This window comes from Danio rerio, chromosome 20, assembly GCF_052040795.2.
Source record: "Danio rerio strain M-AB ecotype USA chromosome 20, GRCz13ab, whole genome shotgun sequence".
In the NCBI taxonomy this organism is placed as follows: domain Eukaryota; kingdom Metazoa; phylum Chordata; class Actinopteri; order Cypriniformes; family Danionidae; genus Danio; species Danio rerio.
Window position 1 is genome coordinate 7,452,123 of NC_141040.1, and position 21,145 is coordinate 7,473,267.

The 21,145-nt window shown below is 35.5% G+C and overlaps 2 protein-coding genes across 4 annotated transcripts in view; one reads left to right on the forward strand and one right to left on the reverse strand.

Moving 5' to 3' along the window:
* The window catches only part of dsc2l (desmocollin 2 like), a 1,349,056-nt gene extending 1,330,951 nt beyond the window's left edge, over nt 1-18,105 (reverse strand). For 2 of the 3 annotated variants that reach the window (XR_015517750.1, XR_015517751.1), the window contains exons 1-10: nt 17,777-18,068; nt 14,750-14,840; nt 12,776-12,966; nt 12,572-12,685; nt 8,657-8,812; nt 8,428-8,569; nt 6,935-7,089; nt 6,660-6,794; nt 4,683-4,868; nt 975-1,222 (exon numbers count right to left, since the gene is read on the reverse strand). Coding sequence is in view for 1 of the 3 variants with exons in the window: in NM_001287083.1 (NP_001274012.1) it covers nt 975-1,222; nt 4,683-4,868; nt 6,660-6,794; nt 6,935-7,089; nt 8,428-8,569; nt 8,657-8,812; nt 12,572-12,685; nt 12,776-12,966; nt 14,750-14,840; nt 17,777-17,947 (1,589 nt within the window). In the remaining 2 variants the exon portion in view is untranslated. 3 annotated transcript variants of the gene reach the window in all.
* tns3.2 (tensin 3, tandem duplicate 2) overlaps nt 1-21,145 on the forward strand; it is an 817,627-nt gene that overhangs the window by 747,059 nt on the left and 49,423 nt on the right. The window lies entirely within an intron of this gene.

Below are 21,145 nucleotides of genomic sequence, written 5' to 3' on the forward strand. Positions count from 1 at the left end.
TTTTGTTTATTCTCATGTTAGAAAACACAGTTCATTAACCAATTAACTAACTGGAACCTTACTGTAATTAAATTAAATTAACAATTGGATTACTTCAACTTTTACTCAGGAGCAAAAATCTGCCTTTAAACCTCAATAGAAATAGAGATAATCCTTTACACATTATATTTTTTGGCCATGTTGCCCAAACCTAAACTACTAGATGCAATAAAAGTTCTAGAGCAGTGGTTCTCAAAACTTTTTCATCAAGTAACACCACAGAAAAAAACAATTGTCTTTCCAAGTACCACCGCAGTTTTGAAATACAGTAGTGTAGTAGACCCAGTAAAGCAGCTACAGCTCTGTACAGTTCAAAAATGAGGCAGATTAATTCCTATTATTAAGAATATTATTGTCAGCCACTTTAAACAATATAAATTGTTTGGATGTTAACCCTGTACTGTGCTTATATGTAAAATAAATTAATTGATAAAAAATAAGTAAATTAAAATGCTAACATTTAAAATAAAATGTGCTTTTAAAAGTTAAAAATTATAGGTTACTGTTCTTTAAAAAAAAACCACCTGTACTGAAATGTAAAGTATGAACCCTTGGAAATATAGGCTATATGTCATCATATTCATATATAAATATTTTTTATACATTTTTAAATATATATGTAGCATGTACATATGTCATATTTGGTTCCTCCGCATACCACTAGAAGTAAGCCCCCATACCACTAGTGGTACACATACTACAGCTTGAGAACCACTGTTCTAGAAACATAACAGGAAATGTTTAGTCCACTAATCAGCCTCAAAAGCCTGTATATTTAAGTTTTTTGATTCAATTCTATGGAAGCGCATTCTTCCAAAAGAGCTAGTCAGAGCTAGATGAGAAAGACTCAAGCCTATTTGAATGCATATGGTGGAACTTAAAAAACAATTATTTAGTTAAACATGAAAAAAGTCTATATCATCAAAGAAACATACTTTATTCCATTGCTGTTCTTAGTCTCTGGGTCCAGAGCTTTATAGGTTCCAATGACGGTCCCATTCGGAAGGTTCTCCTTGACTTTGAGATACATAATGTTAGGGTTGAACTCTGGTCCTTCATCTACATCTTCCACATTGAGCTGGAGTGGCACCGACTGCCATTTGGCATCCGTTCCGACCAGAGGAGCCTCATTACGGGCAGTTACTTCCAGATTCATTACTGGGGTTTTCTCAAAATCCAATCCCTAGAAGCAGAGCAGAAGAAAAACTCTGAGAACATTCTCATCTGCTGTACACAAAACATCCTTTTAAATTGCTTCCAAAAGCTGTACCCATTATCTCTTATTTTGTCTTTTTTTAAACATTTTTTACGCTTCATTTTGACACATTTTGTTTAGGCTTATTAAACATTTCACTACATCTTTCTTATCTGTCTTGTAAGTTCGTCATTTTGTCTGATTTCCATATTCCTACCGTAAATCTATATGTACAGTAAGCTATAATGTACGTCTAAACAGATGCTATTACAAAATAAAGCCAGACAGGCTTATCAGCCCCCTGACATGAAGCGGATCAAGAACGCACTAAACAAACATTCGAGAACAGTGTGACAAACGCATTTATATTTCTGCCATTAAAACATGGCCATTGTGTTGTTTAAAAATTTTTTTTTAAAAAACATCTAAAACATCTGTTTAAAAAAACATCTAAAATGTCTAACAACCTGGCACCCTATTTGATATTTAATTTTTAAAAATTATAAAATGTTTATTTGGAAGTTGCAGTAGTTTACAGACTATAATTATTAAAAATCTGTATACATTTTTTATAATATCCATATAATATTTTGAATGTAATGTTATTATTCATTCAGCCATTAGATTTCCTTTGGCTTAGTTTCTTTATTCATCAGGGGTCGCCACAACGGAATGAACCGCCAATTTATCCAGCATATGTTTTAGGCAGCGGGTGCTCTTCCAGCTGTATCCTAGTACTGGGAAACACCCATACACTTTCACATTTACACACATATACCATGGCCAATTTAGTTTATTCAATTCACCTATAGCACATTTCTTTGGACTTTGATGGAATCCAGAGCTCCTGGAGGAAACCCACGCAAACATGGGGAGATTATGCAAATTCCACACAGAAACTGACCCCCCCCAGAACTCGAACCAGCGACCTTCTAACTGTGAGGTGACAGTGCTAACCACTGAGCCATCATGTTGCCCGTAATGTTATTATATTTATCCTAAATATATATATATATATATATATATATATATATATATATATATATATATATATATATATATATATATATATATATATATATATATATATATATATATATATATATATATATATATATATATATATATATATATTATTTCCCAAATGATGTTTAACAGAGCAAGGAAATTTTCACAGTATGTCTGATAATATTTTTTCTTCCGGATAAAGTCTTATTTGATTTATTTGGCGCCAAACTTTTTTTATTCTAGCAAATAATAATAATAAAAAAAAAACTTTTAAGGACAAAATTATTAGCCCCTTTAAGATATTTTTTTCTGACAGTCATTGATCACAAACCATCATTATACAATAACTTGCCTAATTACCCTAACCTGCCTAGTTAAGCCTTTAAATGTCACTTTAATCTGTATAGAAGTGTCTTGAAAAATATCTAGTCAAATATTATTTACTGTCATCATGGCAAAAATAAAATAAATCAGTAATTAGAAATGAGTTATTAAAACTATTATGTTTAGAAATGTGTTGAAAAAATCTTCTCACCGTTAAACAGAAAATGGGCAGAAAAAAAATCAAGGGGAAAATAATTTAGGGGGGCTAATAACTCTGACTTCAACTGTGTATATATACACATATAATTACTCTGACACAAAATTGTAAATCATAACTGTAAATGATTGGTTTGGTTCACATATTAACACTGGAACGACTACTAATCAAAGTTTTTTTCACCACAGCAAATAGTTTTTTTAAGTTCGAAAGTTATGTCTGAAGTAAAGGTATGCTTCTGCCATCAGATTTGGATTTTAGGATTTTGTTAGCAGAACATTGCTGGTCAACAGAGACATATTCAAAAGCATGTGAAAAGTAACGAATGCTAAAATTGGACCGTCATGGCCATTCAAGGTATAAACGCTCATTTTTTTCATTCATTCATTTTCTTGTTGGCTTAGTCCCTTTATTAATCCGGGGTTGGCACAGCGGAATGAACCGCTAACTTATCCAGCAAGTTTTTACGCAGCAGATGCCTTCCAGCAGCAACCCATCTCTGGCAAACCTCCACACACACATTCACAAACACACTCATACACTACGGACAATTTAGCCAACCCAATTCACCTGTACCGCATGTTTTTGGACTGTGGGGGAAACCGGAGGAAACCCATGCGAACGCAGGGAGAACAAGCAAACTCCCCAAGCAAGCGCCAACTGAGCCGAGGCTCGAACCAGCGACCCAAGCAATCTTCTTGCTGTGAGTCGACTGCACTAACTACTGCGCCACTGCTTCGCCCCAGAAAGATGATCAAAATGACTGCCTCAGCAGTTCTAGTGTTTAAACAGTTTAAAACTTAAATTAAAAGTTAAAGTAAAACCCTAATCAGAAAAATAATCAATATAAAACATAAAACACTTTTTTCCATAAAGCTTATTAAATCACTACTGCTATAAAAGTAGGATGTAATCAATGTACTCTATAGGTGCAACTAAGTGCAGTGAAGACATCCACTACTTAATGTCACATTTCAAAATACATGCATTTTCTCTTCCAACAGTTATGCTTTCATGAATTCACCTTGAGGAGCAGAACCTGTGTTTGCCTGCCAGCTGGGTGTGCTTTGTATAAAAGGGTGTGGCAGCACCGCACACACATATCCAACAGACAAGCATTTTCACGCACAGTTCTGAAATGGTGAGCTAACCCTGGAACGCGGCTATAAATAAAACCAACACAACCCTGTGAGAGAGCAAACGAGAGCTCTCAAGATAATCACTATGACCTTCATGAAAGTGCAAATTCTGCATAAAAACAGACTCATCAAGAACATCTGCACTTTACTTCTTGCCAAAAAAACTTATTTTCAGATAACACCAAATGCTAGCTTCCTCTAGAGCAAGGGTACCCAAACTTTTTCTTATGAAAGGCCAAAAACCAAACTTGACTGAGGTTAGTGGGTTAAAGTTAAATATAGTTGCCATTGGTAATTTCCCAATTTATTTAATATTGATTAGAAATAACTAGAAAACATTGCTTTATTTGAACTAATACAGCATGTTTTTAAACATTTTATAATGAACTTATTTGAGTAAAAACAAAAACAATCTCATTTATAACAGAATGGATTTACACTAGTTTTTTTGCCTTGATTTGCTCACTGATGTCTTGGATATACTGCATATTCCTCTAACCTTCATGTGACATTATTTAAATTTTTTTTTAAAATTGGATACATTTACAACATTTAATTGAAACATGCTTTTTTGTAGCTCAGCAATAAAACAAATAAACAAAATAAGGTTTCGTCAAATTAGAAATGACGATCTTTTTTAAAGGCATTCACCTCTTCATCATTTTCTCTCTCTTCTCAGATGGGATGGTGGGCCAAATCAAAGGCTACAGTGGGTCAACTTTGCTCTAGAGACTCATTTGAATGATTTTAAACCATTTACCTTTACGACATATAGAAGCCCCTCGTTGGTTTTGGGGTCTGTTTCCATCCTGAAGTTTCCATTCTCGTTCCCTTTAGTGACCTCATACACCGCCTTCCAGTTGGGAGTGTTCACCAAGTCCTTATCCTCCACTGGGATTCTGGTAACGAGCACATTTGCTAGGTTCTCCTTGATTGTGCCCTTGTACTGTTTAAAAAATAAATAACACAAAAGTGGTTAATTCTCTAAATTGCTGACACCAAATGTGTTGTTAGCAAGTTTGATAGCAAACTTTCTATTAGGTGTGCTAAATCTGGAGTCCATAAATTTTCCCTCATTGTCGTCATCTCTGTTTAAAACTTCTTAGCTTTAACTTCTCTGTTTAAAACTCTTAGCAGAATGGTCATCGTGATGCTGCGTTCACACCAGACACGGAAGAAGCGTCAAGTGAGAGTGTTTTACATGTCTAGTCAATGCAAAGATGCGAACAGACATCCTGCGGTGCGATACATGCAAATGAAAATGATGTGGCGCTAATGAACAGGTGAGAGTTGAGCGTTTTGCGTGATTACTGTGTGTATCGTGTTTTGCGCGAAATGCTCCCGTTCAAAAATTTGAACTTCAGGGGACATTTGAGCCGTTTTAACCAATAAGGAGCTTGCTCTTGTGGGGGTGAGATTATGACGTGGCGGCTGTTGTTGGTGTCACGGGGGAAAATCCTCCTGCCTACACCGACAACAGATCATCAAACTGGGCTCGGGTCAGGCACCACTGAAAGCCTCCATCATCCAGGTTCAGTTACTGCAGGAGTTTATGAGCTCACAGAGCTGGGTACACCTCTGAAAGGATCTAGTGGACTCAGACACGGCGCCAAGCAAATCGATGCTGTTTTTCAGCCTTCATAAGGCACATAAACACAGTTATTGTCTCAATACAATACATGTTAGCAATTTAGCAACGAAACTAGTGTCACCCGGCACACAGAAACTCAGCCTATCACGTGAATCCATGTCTGTTGTGTTAGTGAATTTGACGCCGAATGAAGCGAGTAAACTCAAAGTGTGCACGCATCTATTTACGCACGATTAGCGTGATTTATCCGCGTGTTCCACAGCTGGTGTGAACACAGCATTACGAGTGTTGTGCATTGTGAAAACTGGACAGAAATTCAGTTTTGAAAGATTGACCCAAATAAGAGTTTTCACCAGAAAATACCATTTTGACTAATTGAGAAAAAACAAAAACATTACAATAAATTGCGCTAAAAATCTACCAATACCTTTCAAATGAGAAAAAAAAATTACTATAAGCTTAACATTGTGAATCAGGTTAAATAAATATCTTGTTACAGTGAGTGCAGCTCAAAATAAACACTACTGCCGCGTGTGACGCCACTGTGGGACAAAGGGATTAGTAAAATGTTTTTAATCGTAATAGCAGTTTGCGACAATGTCACCAGGGGCCACAAAGGGACGGGATGCGAACGCACATATATAAATATATGGTAGCTGTAAATACCCTGATACTTGTAAATGAAGATGAAATACAGAATCAAAGCATTATAATTCCTTCATAAATCGTTAAAAACTTGTTAACAAGCTTTATTAGGATTGTAAATTTTTTAAGTGCAAAGAGGATTCATTTTGGAAATTAAAACTAAAGAAAAGACAACTAAAATGAAAGTACAGGCATAAACAAATGAAAAAATAAATAAATAAATAAATAAATAGACAAATAAAAAATAAATGAATATAGAGAGATGGGTGATAGGACTAAGACAGACAATAAATAAGCTTTTTCAAGCGGCAGATGGAACTGCAGCAGAGGAAAGTCATTGAACTGTTACCATCTGTATGTACCTGCACAAAAAATGTATAATATATAACAAAAAAAGTCTCACAATGACAGCTATATAGAGCATTATTAGTCCTGATTTGTTGAGTAGTTTGCTTGTTTTGTTATACTGCATGTACAGTATAGACAATAAAAGAGCCCTACCAACTTCTCTTTAAAGGTGGGAGGGTTATCATTGACATCCGTGAGACTGATCACAGCAGTTCCTCTATTGAAGAGCCCATTAGGAGCGCCGCCCATATCTCTGATCTCTACGCCAACAAAGACTTTGTCCTGAGCCTGAGAGGGAGGAACATAAAAAAAACGTTAGCATTTATATTATTCCCAGACTGAACTAGATATACAAACACAACATAGAGAGGCATTGTAGACAAAAGGACAAACAGGGAAATAAAGATACCGAACAGAGAAATAAATACCTCTCTGTCTAGGGTGTTGGATTTAGCCGTTATTATTCCAGTCGACTGATCAATGGAGAACATGTCGGTGGCATTCAGAAGAATATATTTGATCAAGGAATGAGGGGTTTTCGGTTGATCTCTATCTGTGGCGTTCACTTGTCCTACACGAGTACCTGAAAATATAAAAAAAATAAACAAGCATGCTCAATAAATACAGCATATGTCAGCACTGTCAGCATATCCAGATTTGTTTCAGTATTATCAGATTTTTTTAGATATGAATCAAGACCTTAGTTGAATCTAGTAAATCTCACAAAGTCTGTTAATAAATCTCAAACAAATGTGAAGAAAAAAAAAATATTACTCCATTATCACAAAATTATCTTATAGAAATTCAAGTAAAAACAGTTTAACCAGCTAAACTCTGCTGCTATTTTGGGATTTCCGCCTGGATTTTGCCTACCCAAATTTAAAAGCTTCCCAAATCCATATGCAGAGGTGTAAATGCGAAAATTTGGTATCATTTTAAAAAAAAACCCTTTGAATTTTCATAAAACACTATTGAAAGTGTTTAAAATAACTGTATATGTTGTCTCTGTTATAATAAACACCTAAAAAAAGAGGCGCTTTTTGTATTTTTTTTTTTTTTAAGAACTCAAATTTGAAAGTGTACCTTTTAGGTACTGTGTGGTCTAGCATGCTGTAATTAATTTTGGTGGTTCCTGCACATGTCTGTAATCATAGGAAAAAAAGAAAAATGTCTCTATCATAATCTATGCAAAAGTTATTGTATACCAACTGATGAGAGGTGCTATACAGGCCACAGGGGCCGATCATTGTTTTCATAATTCACAATTTTTTTGTTTGATCAAACATAATTCACTGTGTTTGGACCAAGTCAGACATATAAAAGGATTACTTATGCACATCACCTCAAATACAGAATGGAATGCCCTGAAGCACACAGCATAAGGTAAGAGATGACGGCTGTCTGTGCTATCTAGGGCTGCTTATTGATCATAAATGTATTGTTTTCACTTCTGCGCCATGGAAACACTGCAATTCATTCAACAACTGTTTGATATGTGAATATAATTCAGTAAAAAGAACGCTAGAACCGTATGAGCACCGGTAAGAGCTTTCATTTGAGCTATAACTTGTACATGTGTCATATGAAAAATATGTAAATGAACCAATGTAAAATACCTAGCTCGGGTATCCAAAATACTGTGTATTTAAGTTTAAATAACTTTTGTACAGTAGAATAAAAACCAAAGTGATGCATGTGTGCATAAAATATAGATTCTACACTTTCAAACGAAACCACTTACGGGGTTCTGGTGCATTGCTAGTCTTAAAGCAAAAGTCGATGACGTCGCGGACCCAGTACCGGGTCCGCAGAGATTAAGTGGTTAAATAAAATATACATATACAATTAAACAATTTCTAAAATGATTTCTTGTTATTATTATCTGATGTTGGTGACTTGACGTAAAAAAAAAAGTTCTTACCTGCCCTGCACCGTTCCTCCACAGTAAAGAAACGATTGCCTGTAAATTCAGGGGCATTGTCATTCACATCCTCCACCATCACAGTGATGGGCAGGAATTGATCAACCTCTCTGTTGTTTTGGTCAAACGCACGAGCTATAAACTACAGCAAGAGAAAAATAAAAACATTCAGCACTGACGCAATAATCACAATCGAAAACACTTGAAAGCCTTTAACATTTTGACTCACATTGAACTCTGGGTTCTTTTCACGATCGACGGGACCGGTGACTCTCACCATCCCAGTCTTCTGGTCCAGCTGGAACAGGCCTATAGGTTCTTCAGTGACACCTTGCCCACTGATCACATAGTGAACGGTGTAATTTACAGATGAATCTGACGCAATCTGATGAGAGACCACACAATTGTGTTAAAGGATTATTTTGCTTTCAGAATGAATATTTCCAGATAATTTAGGGCAGGGGTGTCCAAGCTCGATACTGGAGAGCCGGTGTCCTGGTGAGTTTATCTCCAACTTGCTTCAACACACCTGCCAGGAAGTTTATAATACATCTAGTAAAGCTGCGGTCACACTAGAGTTTGATAATGCGAAATTCTGTCATGCGGCGCTGTGAAAAGGGCGGGATTAAACAAGTTTATTAGACATTTTAAAAAGCGAGCGATTGCTCCATGTTTGAAATTTCTGTACAGAGATGTCATGTTTTGACCCTCGATTGGTCTCACGCAGTCAAGTGATGCGATTTCGCAGGTCAGAGTTCACCTAGCTTGAACTTTGCACCGCAGCAACCTGCGAAACTTGTCGCATGACCCTGCGTTTTCTGTCTGACGCATTCGCCTGCGTATGAATTGGGCTGTGGAATTAATCGAAAATCTGATTTCTATTTCGATTATGGCTTCTAACGATTATAAAAACCATTAATCGATATAAATGATTATTTCATTATTTACCGCCCCCTGTCCAGTTGTCCTCACTTGTTGCTCTTAAAAGTGCGAAAGACCGCATGCTTATGTGTGTGCGGCGCGCAGACAGTCAGAAGCATGCGGTCTGCACTTGGTCTCATTCGCACATTGTGACGAGCAGAGAGCAAACCCATCTAAAGTCATTAACGTGAGCGCTTTAATGTTCAAATAGGTGTCAAAACGCGGTGTTCAGTGATTATTCACATTTTTACCCTCATTTTGTAATAAACAAACGAGTTGAGGATCAAAAGACACGTAAGAGCGAAACCATTAAAGTGACAGAGCACAGCTGCCGCCTGTTTTATCATGATTAATAAAACAACGAGAAAATCCCTCTTTGCTCTTGACTGAAGACTTTTGTAGCTAGTTTTTCTTACAGTGAAGATGCTTAAAGCACAGTTTGTTTGATATTTTTATTCTATTGTATTTATTTCTCTTTTCTTTGCAGGGAGGAAAATAATATATGCAGTTGAAGTCAGAATTATTAGCCCACCTGAATATTAGCAACCTTTTCCCCCCAATTTCTGTTTAATGGAAAGAAGATTTCAGAACATAATAGTTTTAATCATTCATTTCTAATAACCGATTAATTTTATCTTGGCTATGATGACAGCTCATAATATTTTAGAAGATATTTTTTTAAATACAAACATTCAAATTCAAAGTGTGATTCAAAATCTTAATTAGGGTAATTAGGCAAGTCATTATATAACAGTAGTTTCTTCTGCAGACAATCAAAAAAATATATTGCCTAAAGGGGCTAATAATATTGACCTTAAAAGAGGTTTCAAAATATTTAAATTTGCTTTTATTCTAGCCAAAACAAAACAAATAAGCCTTTCTCCATGAGAAAAATATTAGAGGAGATACTGTTAAAATTCCTTGCTCTGTTAAACATCATTTGGGAAATATTTATTTAAAAACAATTCTCAGGAGTGCTAATAATTTTGACTGCAACTAATAATCGTGATTACAATTATGACCAAAATAATCGTGATTATGATTTTTCCCAAAATCGAGCAGCCCTAGTATGAATGGAAGTCTATGGGAGGAAAAGCCCAGTGTGACCGCAGCTTTAGTGCTTGATTAGCTGTTCAGGTGTGTTTGATTAGGGTTGGAACTAAATTCTCCTAAACACCAGCCCTCCAGAACCGAGTTTGGACACCCGTGATTTAGGGTGAGTGTGTCATTCAAGATGTTCACTTCCATCTTCCTTCGGTTGAAAAAAAAGGCAGTATTGAAGGAAAACATTGCATTAACATTACATATCTTTGTCCATAGAGTGGACTAACATGGTGTTCAGTGGATTGAACTTATACAATACAATACAAATTAAAATGCAATATCAGTGCAGCTTCGAATTACTTTAAAATTGCTCAGTGAAACAATTTTTCTTTTTTTCATGTATGTACTTTTTAACCACAAATGCTTGTCTGGAACTAGCTCTGGGATGCCAGATTTTGTATTTAAAAAGTATGTATTTTTAAGAACATAAAATATAAATATAATATCCCAATTTATTCCTCGACTGGGATCATGTAGAGCCCTTTGAAGATGCATTGAAATGACTACACTGTAAAAAATATAATAACAAAGTCGAGACAACAAATGTTTTTATGTTGCTGTAACTTATTTGAATAAGTTCATCAGGTTTATGCAAATCCAGCAGGCACAAAACATCATAAGACATTATTATTACTGTAGGTTAGATTAAGGTCATGACATCAGGTGACCAAAATTGTCTAGTCAATGTCTAAGGACAACCTTATTATGACGTCCAATAACAACGTCAATTTACATTGGTATTTGGTTGATTGTCAGTTGTTTTGCAAAATTGACCAAAATCCAACGTCTGATGGAAGTCATGTTTTAGGTAGGACATTGGCATCGGCCTGACGTTGGCTTCTGACGTCAACCCTTATTTCATTCCTAAACAAAATCCAATGTCCCCACAACGTTGGGGTACAACGACAATGTGACGTCATGTTGACGTCCTGTTCCTACAGGGAAGTTTAACTTATTTTTTTCCAGTTTGATTAACTGTATCAAACTAAAAAATGTAAGGCAGCAAGATTTGTTTTTACATTGTAGGATCTTCAGACCACTCGAGCCCGGCTGAGTCAGTTGGCATTTTTGTGTGGAGTTTGCATGTTCTCCCCATGTTGGCGTGGGTTTCCTCCACAGTTCAAAGACATGCGGGTATAGGTAAATTGAATAAACTAAACTGGCCGTAGTGTATGAGTGTGAATGAGTGTGCATGGATGTTTCCCAGTGCTGGGTTGCAGCTGGAAGGGCATCCATTGTGTAACACATATGCTGGAGAAGTTGGTGGCTTATTCTGCAAGGGGACCCCAGAAGAATAAAGGGACAAAGCCAAAGAAAAATGAATGAATAAATGATTTACATTCATTAATTCATTTTCTTTTTGGCTTAGTCCTTTTATTAATCCGTGGTCGCCAGACCAAAATGAACTGCCAACTTTACCAGCATATGTTTTACGCAGTGGATGCCCTTCCAGCTGCAACCCATCTCACACACTCACTCACATCCATACACTATGGAGAATTTAGCTTACCCATTTCACCTGTACTGCATGTCTTTGGACTTTGGGGTAAGCCGAAGCATCTGGAGGAAACCCACACGAATGCAGGGAGAACATGCAAACTCCACACAGAAACGCGAACTGACCCAGCCGAGGCTCAAAACATCGACCTTTTTGCTGTAAGGCAACAGCACTACCTACTGCGCCAGTGCATCACTGAATAAATTCAATTATAGTTGTAAATGCAATATCTTCATTTGCTAACACCTTTGGGTTTATGGTCAAACTGACAAAGTGCTTTCTGTTTGTTTGCGAGTCGAGTGACTCTGCAAAGCAGATTGTGTTTGTTTAAAAAAATGCTGAATTTGTTTGTGAAATACTGAAACAAATTTCATTCCACAGAACTTGTTTTAAATACTTGAACTGTTTTAAATGTTTATGCCAGCTGCTTGACTGATAAGAAAACATAAACTTAGCAGTTGCGATGATGGTCTTGTGACTCAAATAACTGAAATAACCAAATAAACTGTTCAGCTCTCCAGTATGATTCCCAATCAAGCTCCAGAAATTACGGTGCAAACACATTTGGTCCTGGCACACACTAGCATGGTCACTTTAGACCAATTTATTTTACTTTCTCACCATCTCGACGTCCTTTGGAAAAGGAGGACTGGCATTCTCAACAACGCTGAAAGGCAACGGTCTCCATCTCCTCTTAGCACGCTTCTGAGCCACACTGCCTGACTTTTGAGAATCCTAAAGAGAACATAGAGAAACATCTCTCATGCTGCTGATCTATGGTAGATAGTTTAGAGTTGGCAGGTTGTAGGCAGATTGTAGTTTTACCTCATTTTTACAAGACAAGATAATCTCCACCCTCCAGTCAAGGCCGCTGTTGTCCTGCACCAGAACAGAGAACCTCTTTGTTGAGATCACCAAAGAGCGAAGTGTGACAATGCTTCCATCTGTATTTACAGTGAAGTCAGGGTCGCTGGATGTGAAGGACACAGGTATGGCCGTACAGCCATTGAGAGTCACTGTGAAAAATACAGTAAGGCCAGGTTATTATTCCGCAGAGTGTGATTAGCTTAAAAATAATCACCTTGTTATTAGCAAATAGGTGATAATGCTGTCAGAGACCATAAATGCCTTTTTTAACCTTTATTTTTAACCTCAACTTAATTTATTAAGGACTATTTTGTTCTATTTTTGTCTTTTAAGATAAAGTTCAAATAATTAATCTGCCTTGAAATAAAATGTTTCTTATTCATTCATTTTTTAAGTGAGGCTAAAATTAAATAAAAGGTGGTAAATTTTATATGGACATTTTTTTATTAGAAATGCTTCTTAAAATATGTTTCATTTTCATAAATTAAGGTAAAACTAAAATACATATATAAAATAGCAAAATAGCAATGAATAGCATAATAAAGAGCCATTACTTTTTGCTTAATTATGTTTGGACTGAATACGTTAATTTGATGATTTGATTATTATTAAGCTTGCGTTTGATAATTTTTTGGTATTTTATTCATGTTGAGCATTTGCTTTATTGTTTTGATTTTGCAAATTAAGACTTTTATTTTCTCAATGCAAATCAAGATTTAAGGCAGCTAAGGTAGTAAGTGAGGCAAGTAAAGGAAAATGAAACAATTTTCAGCCAATGTGGGTTTGTACGTATGTGGTGACTGGTGCTACTGATTAGCAATTGAAGCTATTTAACTGATTTGATGGGTCAAGTTGTGATAAAAATTAATAATGAAAAAGGTTTCACAACAGACTCACTCCTTGTCAGCCCTTACTGAGATAGCAGTTTGAAGCAAAATGCTGCTACAATACCAAAAGTACCATTTTAACCTTCTCAAGAAATATAATTCAGCTGTTTTTCACTGATCATCTTTGATAGACTTTTCATTTCCATGCAACTTTTGTTATATATTTATGCTGCTTGTGTTTATCTGAAGGCCATTTTGTGTTGTCTGAGGAAAGAAACTCATAGTGCCCGAATAATAAGAATGTGAGTAAAAAAGACAAATGTATTTGACCATTAGTTAAACAAGCCTGAAAGTATTTTTCAAAACAAATACATTTTGATGTTTTTTTTTTCTATTCGACAACACAAAATAATTTATTTTTAAAAAAGTGCTTAGGATTCCATTTACATAGATACTATGAAAGTCAACAGGGACCAGAAACAGTTTAAATCCCCACATTTTTCAAAATATCTTCTTGTTCTATTCATAATATCAATAAAATTTGCACGCAAACAGCTACTTCATTCATTTTCCTTCGGCTTAATCCCTTCATTAATCAGGGCTTGCCACAGCGGAATGAACTGCCAACTTATCCAGCATATATTTTACACAGCGGATGCCTTTCCAGCTGCAATCCAGTACTGGGAAGCATCCATACTACGGCCATTTTATTTTATTCAATTCACCTACTGTATATACATAGCACATGTCTTTGGACGATAGGGGGAAAGCGGAGAACCCTGAGGAAACCCACTCAAACACGGGGAGAACATAACTACACACAGAAATGCCAACTGGTCCAGCCGGGATTTGAACCAGCGACCTTCTTGCTGTGAGGTGACAGTGCTAACCACTGAGCCACTGTGTCGCCCACAGCTACTTCCATAGTAGAAAAAAACATAATATTCAAGTTAATGGTCTTCAATCTTTCTGGAAGTGCACTATCCCCCTTTAGGTAACTAAATAAATTTAAGGAAATGCTTAGTCTGCATAAAGTCAGAACGTCGCTTCCTGCCATTGGGAGGAAAAGGCTCAGTGAAATCACAAACCAAACATTCTTCCGCACCTTGAGTGATGAAATAACCTGCGGGCACCGTATTGGGTACCTGCACAAGCATAGGCCTCGGGTCACAAGACTCAGCCCTCTGAAACAACACCTGAGGAGAGGGAGACAAAGTTTCACATAAACACATTCTTCAGTGTGATTGAGCAAAACAACCTGTTGGTAATGGAGCACATGTTAGTAATGTAATTATTAGCATGTGCTTATGAATAATATGAATGAAGGCAAAACAACGCAGGCCAAACTATATTTTCTGCTATTTGACTTTTCTGTTTGCATCTGAAGATTATATAGAAGACTATAATGCCTATTTTTAAAGGCTGCTTTCTCTAAAAAATAAAATTTAAAAACATATAAATCTCCACTTCAGCATTTATTACTGTGCATACAACAAATTACACAGTTTTATTAACTTATGGTTATATAATGAAGGTTTTTACAGAGGGATATGTCCATATACAATTTGCCAGTAATAAAATATATCAATTTATGAACGGCATTCTCTCTCAAATAATATAAATAATAAGTTTAACCCTCAAGTAACCCTAAATGCATACTATTTGTCGAGTGTTTACATATTTTGAGAGGTATAAAGACAGAGGTTTTTACAGAGGCCTACGTCCATATGTAACTTGCCAGATTATATACAACGCTGTATTCTTAGTAATAAAGTCTTTAGGTAAAAAAATGATTTTGTGAGGGGAAATTTTGTGATTTATGCTCCACACTGTCAGCGAATTGTCATTTTAAACCTTTACTTTACTTTCTCGCTGTCCTTTTAACCACTTGATTTTACACATTTGTCAGTAATGTTTAATAATTTTAATTAATAATAAATAATCAGTAATATATTTTAATAATTTAAAATGTAATTAAATTCAGCATGATTTGTTATAATTATATACATTTTAAGTAGCTCAGTTTAGAATAAGTATGATGCTGTAGTTGTGTTTTTTTATGTTATTTAAAACATTTAAAGTACATTATTTATGTATAATATTTTTTTTTGTATTTAATTTGAAGTTTACAGCAAATAAGACATCTAGTCTTTTACCCACAAACATAATTTTTCTTAGTCCAAGTGATATTATAATGTTATACTTATTTTTATGTCTCTTGCTTGTTTATCAAGCAGCTAAACGCTATGAAAGAATCCTATTGTTGAGGTGTGGCAAACAAACCATAATAACTGAAACAATCACTGGCATCAGTAAAGAATGACATGTGACTAATACAAACATAACTAATAAATGAGAATAAAGCTATAGTCTCAACGAAACATAAACAAAGAAATAGCTAATTGGGATTGTGTCTCATTTCACTGTCTGATGTGATGGGTTTTGGTTTAGGTACTCATATCAGCTTCATCTTATCTTCAAACTAAGCTAATCTGTCCAGCAGAACCTGTAGGCTGACTTGAAAATGAGTGAAAATGTATTGTTCTGTACTTCTGTTGAATATTGGTGTCAATGTAATTTGTGTCTTCATAAATCTGATATGGATCAAAGAGTCACACATGCCAAAAATGTGAGTTAAATAAATGGTTTTAGATGTTTCCCTAAAGGAAAGTAAGAAAATGTTGCAACACAGGTTCATTGAAAATATGTGTTTCACCCTATTTTTGTGAGACTGTAAAAAACATATTAATAATAGGTTTGACTGCAGTTTCAGGGCGGTATGATACCAACAACTTTTGTTCCTTTTCACACAAATTATAGGTACAGTGACTTTTTTAAACAAACAAAAAAAAAAAAGTAGATTGAAGCTTTTTTTTTCTTTCTTCCCAACCTGGACTTTGTTCTGGTGAAATAAATAAAAACGCCAAATAATCTGCTTGGTCACCAGTGTTGTCATTCTCATGAATGAATGAATGAATGAATGAATGAATGAATGAATGAATGAATGAATGAATGAATGAAAAAATGAATGAATGAAAAAATTAACGAATAAATAGCCATTATTGAGTTTTACAAACCAATTGTATCTATTGATTTATATTATCAATTTCACTTTGAATAATGCTACATAAGTAAACATTTTTTACAGTTATTCCATACTGTAAATCTTAGTAGTTTCAACCTTTTGTAATCAATATTGCATAACTGTATAATAACCCACCTAAATAATAACCAAAGTAGTAAAACACATATATAATTATTATCTTATTATAAGCAGAAAAGTAAAAATAAATCTCATGTAACAATGGCGACAACCAAATTATCACAGGACTACATTGACTGACTGCAGTAAAATATGACCACCACTGCTATTCTGACAGTATTTGTTTTACAGCAAATATGCCAAGGTGATTGTTTAAAACTAAAAAAAATAAAGATACAAATTGTAACAACAACTTCTGACAAGTAACTTTATGCTATAAAACATAGCAACAACTTCTGACTGAAGTAGTTAATGTTACACAATGAGTTTGTGCATTTCATGAAGTTAAAATTGTGTGACATTCACATAAAAAACAAACATTTTAATCAGGTACTTGTTTTAAAGGTGTTTGTATATTTTGAAAGGGAAATATATATTTATAATGTCTTCCCATCACTGAATATGTATGTACAATAAACCATGAAAACTTCAACCAAATTACCATAGAATGCAGTTATTGACTATAATAAAATATGATCACATGAAATTAACCAAAAGAACTATCATTACTAGTCATCATTACTAACTAAATAAATATAAAACAATGAATAATTATGAGAGCAGAAGAAGTCATAAGCGTATACTCTATAATTTTGGTTGCAAAATTAAAATGCATTTATTTACAAACGGTTTTCTCTCCCAGATAAAAAATAATAATATTAATTTTGCTCCTCGAGTAAGCATATAAACTTTGTCGAGTGTTGACATATTTTGAGATCAATAAAGACAAATTCACCACGCCAATAACAACATAACTTGCATATTAACGGAAACTACAGTTACCAAAAGTAACGTTATAGGCCTTAAATAACCAACAAGCGACTAAAAAACAACAACAAAAGTAACTTTAACTTCCAAAAGTACACTCACCAAAGCAAGCAGAAAGGCAGCGAAGTGCGCGCGTTCATACATCCTGAAGCGAGAGTGTGTGTGTGGGTATGTGATCTGCAGTAGTTGGATGTGTCCGGTCTCCACCATAAACTGAGTGTATCTGACAGTCGGGCTCGGATAAAGTCCTTCTGGGCGCGGTGGAGTTCTCATGCCATTGAAGTCTACAGTACGGGCGTGGCCGAGCTTCAGCCTCTGACTTTATATATCAATGTTGAATTGGAGTCTTGAGTACAGAAAACAGGTTAAACTAATGCTTTGTCTTGGACTTCCTGAGCTCGGGAAGCCTTGGGAGGTTTAGACTCCACCCCGCAGACACACACACTGGTACTTGAAACTCCCTCTGACTTTGTGTGTGACTGTAGTTATTCTTTAACAGAGCAGACTTTCACCTGTTGTGCCATCTGACTTTCTAGACATGATTAATGCATGACGCAATTAATCTCAATTTTTGGGGTGGAGTGCAGGAGGAGCTCATGAGTGTACAGACAGTCATCATTCCTTTTACACATTCTCAGAAATCATTTGATTATTATTATTATTCTTTTAGTTTTGCTGAAGTGTTTCATTGACTTTAAGATTATTAAACAGACAATAAAAACTTGTCAGTTAAATTGGACACAGCCACAGTCAGTTTAATAAAAACTTGTCAGTTTAACTGGACACAGCCACAGTCAGTTTAATTGGAACCAAACACGTGATTAGATCTGGACATCCCTAAAAAAAATTCTTATCAAATCATCCAAAAGCCAATAGAACAGTTATTTATTTATTTATTTTTGTTTACTTATGTTTGTTATTACTAATCTTTCAAAGAGGTGACGCAGTGGCGCAGTAGTGCTGTCACCTCACAGCATAAAGGTCGCTGGTTCGAGCCTCGGCTGGGTTGGTTATTGTTTCTGTGTGGAGTTTGCATGTTGACGACCCTGGGTTAATAAAGGGACTAAGCCGAAAAGAAAAAGAATAACTGAATCTTTGAAAGAACGTTCAAATCCAAAGAATTATTAGCAGTTTTTAAACATCTTCAATATCTGGTTTGTTTTTATAGAAAACCAAATAGAATATGTTGTATTACACTTGCACAGATCAGCATTATAACAGAGTCTTAAAATGTATTTTAGTACGATAAAACAGCACAGTTTCTAACTAGAGTAATCCCTGCTGGAAGAAATTAAAAGTCAACTGTGGCATAATAAAAGTTTGGCTGTTTTTATTATGCAACAGCGGTCGTGCTTCAGCAGTCTCGTTACGATTTTTCATTAAAGGCTGATTTATACTTCTGCTTCAAGCGCACACGTATGGTCAGCCTTCGCGTGGTCGCATAGCCCTCACCGTGGTTCTGTGATTGAGTGTGGGTGTGACCCTGAAGGGGCGAGTGTTTACAAGTGTTGAGTCCATTGAAGGAGCTCCAAATGCAAACTTTTGTTTGGTGTTTTCCTTTATGATTAAAGTTGCTGCACATCCACCGGTTCCTGCCTCTGAATGACGGAGTTTTAGCTACTTGTACATTAAGGTAGCATTCAGAAATAAATAAAACACCCGCAAAGAAACTCAGCTCAGAGGAACATAACATAACCTACTGCCAGCTAGCATTTCAGAAGTGTTATTGCAGAGCAACACAAACAGCACGCAGAAATATAAATACAAATACACAAGGATTCCATATCCGGGACCAGGCCATATCCTGAGCTGCTGCTGCGCTGATGGTCGTGGGGAGTGGAGAACATGAGTCTGATTCCAGCAACGCTCCAGGGACAGACGAGTCTTCGCTGAGGCCATCTTCCTGCCTAAACCACGGCGAATGAAGCTCTGCACAAGACTTTTGGCCAGCGGAGAAATTAAAATGGTCGTGCCCAACTGAGTCTGGTTCCCTCAAGGTTTTTTTTCTTCACTCCCATCAGGTGAAGTTTTTTTTCCCTCTCCGCTGTCGCCACTGCCTCGCATGGTTCAGGATTGGTAGAGCTACGCATCGATGAATTGGCTCTATAGTGTTTGAACTCTCAGTAATGATTAAATCACACTGAACTGAGCTAAACTGAACTGAACTGAACTTAAACACTAAAACCTGAACCACACTGTTCCAATTACTATGACCATTTATGTGAAGCTGCTTTGACACAATCTACATTGTAAAAGCGCTATACAAATAAAGCTGAATTGAATTGAATTGAATTGAATTGAATTGAATTGAATTGAACATAGGACATGTACTGTGGGTCACGGCAATCACACAATCACAAAAACAACCTTAACATAATAATACGTTTTGAATACTTTAGCTCATCTTTTGTATGTAATGATTTCATACTCAGTCGCGTCTCATTAAACTACAGCTTTGTTTCTTGTGAATATGCATCATCTTGTGGTGAAAATTACATACTACATTGTTAAAATTACACAAAGATGTAAGTTCCCGCGGGGACAGGGGTGGACGTGCCACTTTAAAAAATCCTGCTCATGTCCACCCCACGCTTTAATATTTTTTAAACTGCAAGAGATGTCAACATGGATGAAAAAAAGGATTGAATTGATAAAATAATGATCAAACATTTTTATATCCTTTTATATAATGTTGCTGCTGATTCAGTACACAAGGTTCATTAAAGGTTCTTTCTTTTTTTTCTTTCTTTCTTTCTTTCTTTTTTTTCTTTCTTTCTTTCTTTCTTTCTTTCTTTCTTTCTTTTATTTTACATTTTTATATTATTCTGAAATAAAATGTCTTTAATCAGCCTATTTTTCCCTTTTTTTTTTAATTGTATGCTGTGGAGTATAGAAAAATTTACTTATTATTTAACGTATTTACCCTCAAATAATTTGAAACGTTTACCAGTTTTTTTTTTCTGATAAAGATAAAAGAAGATATTTTAAAGAATGTTGGGCACTGGTAGCATTGACATCCATAAAAATACTATTAAAGTCAGGGATTACCGGTTTCCAACATTCTTCAAAACATCTTGCATTTGTGGTGCATGCAGTCTGTAAAAGTGAAATGATGAGACTCAATGACCTAAAGACTCACAGAATGCTGATTTGCTGGAAGGAATTTGAGGAGACAGGGTGTGAAATTAGCCAAAAATGAGGACTACTGCAAGATAAGATAAGATATGCTTCACTTGAAGCAACCTCACAAAACACTGACAAGAGAGTGACTCAGACTGAGTAAATGAAAAGCTACATAAACCGAGCAAATGAGCGCTATGTAAAGGCCATAAAACAAGGTCTGTGTTCAAATAATGACACTATTAAGCACTTTCGCTTTGGTTTTAAAACATTCAAGGCTCAAATAAGGAATAACTAAAACTAAACAAGAGACATTATAAGGCCATAAAATTAACTTAGCACAAAAAAGAA